This window comes from Trichechus manatus, unplaced genomic scaffold (assembly GCF_000243295.1).
Source record: "Trichechus manatus latirostris isolate Lorelei unplaced genomic scaffold, TriManLat1.0 scaffold00060, whole genome shotgun sequence".
NCBI lineage: Eukaryota > Metazoa > Chordata > Mammalia > Sirenia > Trichechidae > Trichechus > Trichechus manatus.
This window is the reverse complement of record NW_004443996.1, coordinates 13,906,714-13,919,154: the sequence shown is the minus strand read 5'-3', so window position 1 is coordinate 13,919,154 and position 12,441 is coordinate 13,906,714. Positions and strand designations below refer to the sequence as shown.

Below are 12,441 nucleotides of genomic sequence, written 5' to 3'. Positions count from 1 at the left end.
CTCCACCGGACTGAGTCCAGTACAGCTAGATGGTGCCCGGCTACCACCACTGACTGCTCTGACCAGGATCACAACAGAGGGTTCTGGACAGAGCTGGATAAGGATATAAAACAAAATTCTAACACACACAAAAAAAAAGACCAGATGTACTGGCCTAAAGGAGACTGGAGAAACCCTGAAGAGTATGGCCCCCAGGCACCTTTTTAGCTCAGTGGTGAAGTCACTTCCAAGGTTCACCGTTCAGCCAGGGATTGGACAGCCGCATAAAACAAAATGAGACTAATGAGGCACAGCAGTCCAGGGACAAGGGCTAGAAGGCAGAAGGGGACAGGAAAACTGGTGATAGGGAACCAAGGTTGAGTAAGTACAGTTTTGATGTGTAGTGAGGTTGTTAACCATTGTCACAGGGCAACATGTGTACTGTTTAATGAGAAACTATTTTGTTCAGTAAACCTTCATCTAAAGTGAGAATAGGAGCACAATTGGAAGAGTGTAGTCGATGTCACTGAACTGTGCATATAGAAATTTTTGAAATGGTGTATCTTTGGCTATGTGTATTTTCACCAAAATAAAAAGGTTGAGAACTTAGAGGGCTGATATGTTGTGGGGTTGTTAACCAATGTCATAAAACAATATGTGTACTACTGTTTCATGAGAAACTATTTGTTCTGTAAGCCTTCACATGAAGTACAATAAAAAAAAAGAAAAACTGATCAGGGACCTATACGTAAGAATTTAAATAGAAAAATTCCTTGAAGAAAGCAAAAAGGTAATGCTTAGGGACTGAGTTTTTAATAATGGATTATTAGATGTGACACCAAAATCACAAGCGACAAAAGACAAAATAGACTCATGGAATTCAGTTCCTTGATTTGGAGGTTTAAGGTCACGGTTTTATGGGACATCCCACTTAACTGGACTAATAACATGTTTAGTGCTTCTGTTCTACCTCCTAGTTCACTGCATAGTACCAGGGGTCTTAAAAGCTTGCAAGCAGCCATCCAAGGCAAAACAATTAGTCTCTATTCTCTGGAGCAACAGAGAAAGGAAGAGAGTCAGGAATAGGATGAAGAAATGGAATGTGTCCCTAACCGCCTCCATGAACAACTGCCTCCTTTGCCATGAGACAAGAAGAACTGGATGGAGCCTGGCTACCATCACTGAACATTTTGGTCAAAGATTCTAGAAGAATCCTGATCAAAAAGGGGGAAATGGAGAACATGATTTCAAATTCTTATGGACTCCAGACTTCCTAGAGCAATGAGGGTTGGATGAAGCCCTGAAACTACTGCCCTGAGATAATCTTTAAATCTTAAACCAAAAATATTCCCTGAAGTCCTCTTAAAACCAAATCATAGTTTAGCTTAACGAGTAAATAATGCCTGCCTTAAGCTTTATGCTCTTTTGAGAACTATTTATATGGATGGGATCAAATTGACAGCAGCAACTCAAAACATTAGCTAGGAACCTTAGGGGGCAGTGAATTTATTTTAATGGGAGAAGAACAACTCAGAAAAGGAGGGTGAGAATGGTTGGACAACTTGAAGAATGTAACCAATGTCACTGAACTGTACACGTAGAACTGTTGAATCTGTGTTATGTTTTGCTGTGCATATTCTAAACAAAAAAATAAATCATTAAAAAAGACAAAATAGATAAATAGAACTTCATCAAAATTAAAACTTTTGTTCACTAAAGGACTTTATCAACAAAGTGAAGAGACAATCTCCACAGTGGGAGAGAGATTTTAGGAACCATACATCTGACAAGAGTTAATGTCCAAAATATATAAAAAACTTCTGCAATTTAACATTAAAAAAAAAAAAACCAAGAAAGAGAAACAACCCAGTTAAAAAATAGGCAAAGGCCTTGAACAGACATTTCACCGAAAAAGATACAAATGACCAACAAGCACATGAAAAAATGCTAAACATCACTGGTCACTATTGTCATTTTTGTCATGTGCCATCAAGTCTATTTCAACTCACAGCAACCCCGTGTTACAAAGAAGAACTGTCCCAGAAGATTTTCTAGCCTTTAATCTTTACAGGAGCAAATCGCCAGGTCTTTTCTCCCGTGGAGCGGCTGGTGGGTTTGAACCACCGACCTTTCAGTTAGCAGCTGAGCCCTCAACCATTGTGCCACCAGGGCTCCTTTACTGCTCATAAGGGAAATACAAATCAACACCACAATAAGACACCAAGTCACATCCACTATGATCGCTATTACAAAAGAAAATGGAAAACAACAGGTGTTTGTGAGGATGTAGAGAAATTGGAAACCTCACACATCACTCATGGGATTGTAAAATGGTACAGCAGCTGTGGAAAATAATTTGGCAACTCCTCAAAAAGTTAAACATAGAAGTACCATATGATCCAGTAATACTACTCCTAGGTATACACCCAAAAGAGTTGAAAGCTGGAGCACAGATACTTGTACAACAATGTTCACTACAGTACTATCACAATAGTCAAAAGGTGTGAACAGCTTAAATGTCCATCAACAGACAAATGGATAAACAACATGTACATATATACAGCAGAACATTACTCAATCCTAAAGAGAAATGAAGTCCTGATACATGCTACATCATGGAAGAACCTTGAAGACATTATGCTGAGTGAAGTAAGTCAGTTACAAAACGACAAATATCATACGATCCTACTTATATGAAATAGGCAAATGTATACAGATCAAAGTTTATTAGTGTTTACCAGGGGTAGGTGGGAGAGGGAAAGAGGAGTCATTGCTTAGGGGGTACTGAGTTTCTGTTAATTGTGATGGAGTAACTTGTAAAAGGATAGTGGTGATGGGTGCACAACATAATGAACGTAATCAATGTCACTGAATTATACGTGTAAAAATTATTGAATGAATTCACAAATGTTGATATATATAGCTTTACCACAATAAAAAAAGACTAGACACATAACAACTATATGCAGTGTGTGATCTTAAATTGAATCCTAGACTTGGAGGAAAGAGAAAAAAAACCTTACTATAAACAGCATTATTTGGTCAATCGACGAAATAAGAATATGGACTGTGGATAAGATTTTTTAAAAAAAAGGAATAACTGAATTTCCTGGAACAAATACCTGCTCATTGTTTATCAGGAGCCATGGTAGCATAGTGGTTAAGCACTTGGCCGCTAACCAAAATGTCAGCTGTTCGAACCAGCAGCTCCGTGGGACAAAGATGTGGCAGTCTGCTTCCATAAAGATTACAGCCTTGGAAACCCCATGGGGCAGTTCTAATCTGTCCTATACAGTTGCTATAAGTCAGAAATAACTCAACAGCAACAGGTTTGCTTTGCATTGTTTATCATTACTTCTTGTATTTCTGTGTTGCCATTTCAAATTATTTTTCTTCTGCCTTAAAAAAACCCTTTGATATTTCTATACTGTAGGTCTGCTAACATCAGGTTCTCATTTTTTGTTTTTCTAGATATGTCTTCATTCCACTTGCTTTTGAATGATGTTTTCACTGAATACAGAGTTCAGGGCTGGCAATTTCTTTCATTTGGCACCTTAAAGAAATCATTTCATTGCTAACTCACTTCCATCATTTCAATTGTCAAGTGAGTTGTCAGGGTTATTGTTGTTCCTTTGAAAGTAAAGCTGTTTTTTTCTCTAGACACTTTAAGATTTTCTCTTTGTCTTTGGTCTTTAGAAATTTGACTATGATATGCCTAATTGTGGTTTTCTTTATATTTATTTTGCTTAGGATTCAGGAAGTGTCTTCAATATGTAGCTTACATCACTTTTAGAAAATGCTCAGCTAGTATCTCTTCAAAAACAGCTTCTGACCTATTCTCCTTTTTCTTTCCTTCCTGGACTCTAATTACACATATGGTAGAACTTTTCACTGTGATTTACCTGTTTTCACTTTTTTGTACATACTTTGTACATATTGTGTGTGTGTGTATTCAGCTCTCATAACTGTAGATAGCCTTGAAAAAAAGACGAGAAGGTAAAGCACATTCTTTTTCTATTTACCTGTGTTTTGGTTTATTGCAGATCTTGGAGGAGAACCTGTTTCTTCAGATTCTTCTGATGAGTGTGCTAGGAAGTCATGAAGCTTCTGCACCAATGTATTCAACTTGCTTTCACTATAAAAACAAAAATTTTAAGAACTTCCTTAATTAGACTGCCATGTATTTAATTAAATGTAAAGCATTAACAAACTGAAAGGATATCTGTACTATAAATCTTTTGAAAGTATACATATTGAAAGGGAAAAAATTAAAGGAAATAAATTTTATTTCCCTGAGAAGATGAAAACTTGAGTAACATAACCTACTTATACACTTACCTAAGATCAAAATATAACTTAAGGAAAATGTTGATATTACTCCATAAATACTTCCAAAGTACTGAGATTTTTTTCAGTATGGTTTATCTGATGTGTTCATACACACATAAAAATTTACTTTGCATTAAATTATTTAAAATGTGCTACAAAATACCACCATTAACCTAATTCTTAAGAAACAATATACATACCTACCATAAGAGTGTAAAAAGAAATTTTAGTGGGATAAAAAGGTAAAAGAGCATTTATTCATACTTGAATTAGACCAATCCTTACTCCACAATCAATAGCTGACTTTTGTACATAACTTATCATATTAGCATTGTGCACTTTGGTTATTACTTCCTCTTACTCATACGTAGCATTTAAGTGAAAAGGCTTTAGACACCAAAATATGTAAGTAGACCTTTTATTTAAGAAAGATTTAACCTCACCACCACCCCCAAAAAAGTGAGGCTGAGATATTTGCTTTGCATCGTTTTGTAAAATAAAAGTAATTTATCAAATATATTTACTAAGCACTCTGGGATAGATTTCAGCAGTGTTTGTTACTCTATCTCCCACTTGGAACAGAATATTATCTAACTAACTGACATAAAGATGAATAAAACATACAACACCCAAGAAAATATTTGTGTAATTAAATTATTATGGTATAAACTGTTAAACTATATAAAAGGTATATCTGTAATCCAACTGAATTATAAAGAGTTAAAACTTTAAAACACAGAAAGTAAAATTTTCCCCAATTCTAATAATAGAAAGATTTTCTAAACTTAAAAGCAAGAGGAAAGATAAATTGGACTTCATCAGAATTAACAACTTTTGTGCATCAGAGGACACCAGTAAGAAACTGAAAAGACAACATGCAGAATGAGAGAATATACTTGAAAATCATTATCTAATAAGGATTTAATATCCAAAATATATATAAAGAACTCTTAAAATTCAACAAGAAAAAAATAACCCAATTTAAAAATGGGAAAAGCAAGAGACAGAAAGGGCCACATGTCAGACTTCATCAGCCTGAGACCAGAAGAACTGGATGGTGCCCGGCTACCACCAATGACCGCCCTGACAGGGAACACAACAGAGTCCCTAATGGAGCAGGGGAAAGGTGGGATGCAGAACTCAAATTCTAGTAAAAAGACCAGACTTAATGGTCTGACTGAGACTGGAGAAACCCCAGAAAGCATGGCCCCCAGACTCTCTGTCAAGCCAGAACTAAAACAATTCCTGAGGCCAACTCTTCAGACAAAGATTGGACTTGACTGTGGAACATAAAACGATACTCGTGAAGAGTGTGCTTGTTAGCTCAAGTAGATCCATGAGACCAAATGGGCAGCTTCTGTCCGGAGGTGAGATGAGAAGGTAGAGAGGGTTAGAAGCTGGTTGAATGGACACGGGAAATCAGGGGTAGAAAGGAAGAGTGTGCTGTCACAGTATAGGGAGAGCAATTAGGGTCACATAACAACAGACGTATAAATTTTTGTATGAAAGATTAACTTGAATTGTACACTTTCACTTAAACTACAATTAAAAAAAAATAAAAATGGGCAAAGGACCTGAATACACATTTACCCAAAGAAGATATAGAAATGGCCAATAGTAAATAAAAAGATACTCAACATCCTTAGTCATTACCAGTTGCCATCGAGTTGATTCTGACTCATGGTGCCCAATGACTCCCATTAGTCATTAGGGAAATGCAAATCAAAACCACAATGAGATACCATTTCACAGTTTTACTCTGCAACAAATGGGGTCACCATGAGTCTGAATCAACTTGACGGCAATGGGTTTGATTTTTGTTAGGATGGCTATAATTTTAAAAGAAAGAAAAAAAGAAAAGACGAAGTGTCTGTGAGGATGTAGAGCAAGTGGAATCCACATACATTTTTGGTGAAAATGTAAAACGGTACAGCTGTTGTAGAAAACAAATTTTGGCAGTTCCTCAAATGATTAAACACAGAGTTTCCATATGATCCAGCAATTCCACTCCTTGATATATACCTGATATATACCCAAGAAAAATGAACATATACTCACAAAAAAAACTGTACACAAATGCTGATACAAACCTTATTCATAATAGCCAAAATCTGGAAAAAACCCAAATGTCCCACAACTGATGAATGGATAAACAAAATGTGGTACATCTATACAATGGAAAAACACATACCAATAAAAAGAAAAACGAAATATTGATACATGCTACAACATGAACCATAAAAACATTATGCTAAATGAAAAAAGGCAGACAAAAACGGACACATATTGTGATTCCACTTATATATATGAAATATCCAGAACAGACAAATTTATTAGTAGATTAGAGTTTTCCAGAAGATGGGGGAAGGATGAAATTCAGAAGTAAGGGTATCTTTTTAGGGTGATGAAAATGTTCTAGATTTAGACAGTGGTGATGGTTACACAACACTGTGAACATACTAAAAACTACTGAATTATATCCTTTAAAATGGTTAAAATCATGTTATGTGAAATTTATCTCAACAAAAAAATACATAAAGAAAATGAAGAAGATGCATACTTATCTAACTACCAAAAAAAAAAAAAAAAAAAACCCTTGGGCATTTACCTCCAAAAAAAAAAAAAATCAACAACCAAAATTTGAAAGGCAAGTAATCCTAAAACTTTACATGAAATAAAAAAAGTTGAACATTGTATACAGAAAACAATAAATTGCTAATAGATAAGTGAACAAAGGAGAGAAAAGGTTTTAAAGAAAAGGAATGCAGCTCGTTAACCAAAAAATGGGAGAAAAAGCAGCCTCACTAAAAATCATCAAGATGCAAATTAAAATGACGTGAATCAGGTCGCAGCTGTGTCAGGCGTTCTTAGGCCAGGCACCACCTCATTCCTTCAGGGTGTTGGGAAACCAAGGCCAGTAGCACCTCTGAACAATTTTCTTGTGTTTAGTTAGGAAGAATCCAATATATTCAGTAAAGGAAAAAGGCATGAGAAGTAACAGACATATTGAAACTAGAGAGTATGTGTGGGTTTTTTGCTTGGTTGATTGTTTCATTTTGGTGGAGAGTATTGTTCTACAAATTTTTGAAACAAACTTTGCCTCCAGAATAAAGATGCCAAGAAAGTATGATTTCTACCCTTGTGGCATAATTCTTCTTTTGGAAAAGAGTCAGACGTACAAAAATAATTATCAACAGGTCACTTGGTGTCCTAAATCTTAAGTTAGAAAATGGAACCTGAGGAAAAGATGTTATATGTCAGTCCACGGCACATACAATTCTTGGAATTAAACTTAAAAAAAAAGGAATGAAAGATGTCATTCTATATCGTGTCCCATCCATGGATCACCATACCAACCAGTTATCCTCAGAGAGAAAAGTTGTTTTCTATAAACAGAAGTATAGCAAACCTGCAGATTTACGATTGTTCCCTTCATTCCCAGAATTTACAGTAATCAAATGGCAAAGCAACCTATTTCATGAATTCATGCTGTGAGTGATCAAGCCCAAGACTACGGATATATAAGTGCAATCTATCAATACTACCATTAGACGGCAAAAATAAAAAAAGGAGAATATGATCCGTAGGACCTTTTTATTCCATGAAGAACAGCACTTGTAGGCATAGACGTGTATATATTATACGATAAATTATAAGACAAAGTAGAAGCCCAATGGTGGAAAAAAATTAATACTTAAAAAAATGTTGCCATTCATTTCAAAACTCTTCACTATTTGAGGGTACATGTGATTTCTGGAAATTACCGAATGTCACCCACTTCAAGTCAAATATGGAGAATAATGCAAGATGATCAAGTTGGGTAAAACTAGTTACTGCCAAACCCAAAGTATTCCTGAAGATTTGTTTTCTTGGGTGACTTATAAACTACTTACAAAAGGATAGTCCTCAAAATGTCCTCAGGAAGGACAGCATCATTGGTATCAGTATGGCCTCCCCCGGTGGCTACTTAGATGGAAAACACTTATTTGCATACATGAGTTTTGACGTCAGTTTTAAAAATCTGTCTCATTTCTAAGAGTCACTTTAGAGACAGTTCTTAGACATGTGTATGTCCTATTTCTGGAAACAGTATTTTAAACACATCATACCAAGTATTTAAAGAGTAGAACTCATCAATACTTTTGTAAATTGAAGAATCTTTTCTGAAGGCAAAACAGCATATTAACTTACCAGTTTTATAATTATGAACTATTAGTTTTTTAATTAAATCTAAATATATTATCACTCTCTTCCTCCTTCCCTCTACCAAAACGAGATGCTGATTCAACCAGTACTACATGTTACTTAATTTTAGGGACTAAGTCCTTAAAAGGATCTTTGAGAAGTGGTGTACTCAACCTTCACACTCACAGTTGCATAATTACAACATAAGCATGATGCAGCTGACATCCCATGAGATCTGACTTGCCTATATACAAAGTAGATCCCAAAAAAAAAAAATCTAAATTCTCAAATGTAAGCTGGCCGAATCATGAATGACTGGATTTCAGACACGTTTTAAGTCCTAAGGGAACCTCGGTGGCACAAACGGTTAAGCGCTCTACTACTGGCCTTCGAAAGGTTGGCAGTTTGGACCCACCCAGATGCTATCTGGGAATACAGACCTGGCGATCTTCTTCTAAAAGGTCACAGCCTTGAAAACCCCATGGAGCAGTTTTACATTGCACGTATGGGGTCGGCATGAGTCGGAATCGACTCAACAGCAAGTAATCACAACAGCAACGTTTAACTCCTAATGCCAATGTTTTAAACTATGGGTCATATTCTCTCTCCTGAATGTTTTACTGCTTTACTTTTCACTCCATAAGGAATTATGGTGTTCAAAAAATTATTAAGTGTTTTAACACTTTCACACTAATATAAAAACCAACCAGCTGTAGTCAAGTCAACTCAAGGAGACCTCATGTGTGTCAGAGTAGAAATGTGCTCCATAGGGTTTTCAAAGGATGATTTTTCAGAAGTAGATCGCCAGGCCTTTCTTCTGAGGTACTTCTTGGTAGACTTAAACTTGCAACCTTTCAGTTAGTAACAGAGCATATTAACTGTCTGCACCAATCAACAGCTCCTTGCACACATACATTCTATTATTTTTAGAGAAATACTTGCAAAGGAACACAAGATTTTTTTTATTAAACTTTTTATTTTGAAATAACTGTAATGCACAAGTAGTTATAAGAAATAAGAGAGATCCCTTGTACTATTTACTCAGTTTTCCCCAATAATAACATGTTGAAAATTGCTTTTTATTCTGATCCATTCACCTACCTTGCTCCCATGGACAGGCTGCTGTCTTTAAAGATAAAGGGACCATATAGTTTCTGAGACTCGGACATATGATCATGTACAAATGATCAAAATGGTTTTATTATAGAAAAATCCATCGTAATTTAACATTTTTGTTCACTTCTTAAGCAGCCTTGGTGGCGCACTGGTTAAGCGCATGGCTGCTACCGAAAGACTAGCAGATCGAACCTACCAGCCACTCCTCGGGAGAAACATGTGGCAGTCCACTTCCACAAAGATTTACTGCCTTGCAAACCCTATGGGACAGTCCTACTCTGTCATCTAGGATAGCTATGAGTCAGAGTTAGACTTGACGGCAATGGGTTTGGTTTGGTTTTGGGTTCACTTCCAGATTGTTTAAAATAGTATATTATTTTAAAAATAACTCTACGCGATTTTTTTTAAAAGGTGACTTGGCTTGCAGTAATGCCCAAGGAGTCCTTGTGTCCTGGGGCAGGTAGAGCTGGTTTGCACTTCCTAGTACCAAGAGGGAGGATCAAGTGATATGTGGAGGGTGGAAAGGAGCCCTGTGAGTGGAGTGTCACACTGGAGCTTTGCTGACTTCACATATTCCATCCCCATTAGCACGCATGCCCACCATTCAGCAGCAGATGGAAAGATGGCGCCTGGTACAGAGGAACTTTTATGAATACGTGAAGGAAGGAGGAATAGCAATGGGGCTGAAAAAAATGGGTGTAAGGTCAAGCCAGACTCTGTCATTACTTTTGATGGCAAATCCCTCACCATAAAAACTGACAACACTTTTAAAACAATACTTTTCTTATGGCCTGGGATAGAAGTATGAACAAACTACAACTAATTGCTAAAAATTCAGACTATCAGCTATTTTACAATCAGAAGTTTAACAAATAATGCACTGGTTCAACAATAAGTGGAAGATAGGAAATTACTAGTGGAATGTGTTATCAATAATGTCACCTGAACATGGAACTACGAAAAAGCATAATAAAAATTCAATCATCAGAACGTGGGAACAAGATGACGGAGTAGTCAGACGCTTCCGGTGGTCCCTCTTACAACAAAGACGCAAAAAAAAAGTGAATTGATTCTATATGAAAATCTAGGAGCCCTGAACATCAAATGCAAAGCTGAGGAATCGGACTTAGTGGCAGGGGGAGGGAGGGACAGTTCGGAAGCAACGAGGAGTTGCCAGACCTGACCTGGCGGGAGACAGAGCCCATCAGGCCGGATCAGCTCGTGGTACGTGGTGAGGCAAGCAGCAGAACTTGGGAGGTGTTTTCCACATCAAGGGAGACCCAGTGGCACAGAGTCTACTCGTCCACCCAGAACCAGTGAAAAGCAGCCCTCCATCAGCAAAACGTAAGTACTTCCATCTGGCCTACAGCATGGATCAAAAACACACCCCTTAGGGAAAAACCTTTCTACCATTTACCACCCTGCTTCCTGCTCTGCACTGGGGCTGGGAAGGCTTCAGTGATCACCGAGTCCCCTCGGCCAGAAGTAGGACCCGTCATGCGCCCTGAGCCATTCTCCTGTCTTGGAGAGGCAACAAATTAACAAATGGGAAAAAATAATCTGTCAGCTCCCCTAAGCCAGGAACTCAGGGTTGGAACAGCACCTTTGCCTAAGCACAGGTATAAGGCGTCCATGGATTTTGAGTGTCTTTCCCCATGCACACACTTGTGTGGGCCCATTAAAGCAGCGTACGCCCTCATTACCACATTACAACAGGGTATACACCTGAAGTCTAACTTCAACTATTTCAGCTGTGAAGTGGTAGGTTCGTGATATTTCACACTGCTCCGCACATTAAGGAAGTTCTTCACCTACCCACATAAGGGGCCTGACGACTGGTGGCTCCACCCACACCACCTAGTCACCTGCGACAGGGACCCAAGAATAAGCGGTGCCTGCCAGTCCTTACAGCCAACAGCACTGAGTGCTCATAGTCTGGCTGCAATATCCACCCACCTACAAGCTCTAGGGAATATAGACAAGCTATCATCCCGGACACTCAGGGACAATCATCGGGGCCCTGCTTTGCTCAGCATGTGACCCCTGCTGCAGCAGGATGCCTGTGCTTACAACAATCACCCATACCTGTCTAGGACTGTACGTGAGAGCTTGTACCACACACTTGGTGGCTGACTACCTGGACTCCTTAGCTGAATCCATACAGGAGCAGTGGAAGGACTACAGGGCTCACATATTTAGTGGTAGGTCTGGCCATCTGGTGGCAGAAAGCTGGAGTTTCAGGGGCACCGATGATTGGGCCAGCTCACACCACCAGCGTATTTGGGCATATCAAAACAAGAAGCTACGACACAGGAAGCAAAAATAACATAAATAAATATAATAACTTATTGATGGCTCAGAGACAACAGTCAATATAAAATCACATAAAGAAGCAGACCACGATGGCTTCAGCAAGCTCCCAAAATTAAGAATAAAGAACTTTTCCGGAGGAAGAGAATACCTAGGAATTACCAGAAGCAGAATACAAAACGTCAATATACAGAACTCTTCAAGAGATCCGAAAGGAAATTAGGCAAAACGCAGACCATACAATAGAGAAAATTAAGAAGATAAAAGAAGACCATGATGACAAATTCAACAGGCTGCAAGAATCCACAGAGAGACAGCAATCAGAAATCCAGATGATTAACAATAAAATTTCAGAATTAAAAAACTAGATAAAAAGTCACAGGACCAAAATTGAGGCAATGGAAGTCAGAATTAGTGAAATTGAAGATAAAGCACTTGACACCAACTTATTTGAGGAAAAATCACATAAAAGGATTTTTAAAAATAAAGAAACCCTAAGAATTATGTGAGACTCTATCAAGA

At 37.7% G+C, this 12,441-nt stretch overlaps 1 protein-coding gene across 8 annotated transcripts in view; it reads right to left on the bottom strand.

Moving 5' to 3' along the window:
* The window catches only part of ATRX (ATRX chromatin remodeler), a 427,573-nt gene that overhangs the window by 340,271 nt on the left and 74,861 nt on the right, over positions 1 to 12,441 (bottom strand). For 7 of the 8 annotated variants that reach the window (XM_004378897.3, XM_023733624.1, XM_023733626.1 and 4 more), the window contains one exon: positions 4,002 to 4,114. The exons of the other annotated variant lie outside the window; for it this stretch is intronic. In XM_004378897.3, the coding sequence (XP_004378954.1) occupies positions 4,002 to 4,114 (113 nt within the window). The remainder of the gene's footprint in view (positions 1 to 4,001; positions 4,115 to 12,441) is intronic. 8 annotated transcript variants of the gene reach the window in all.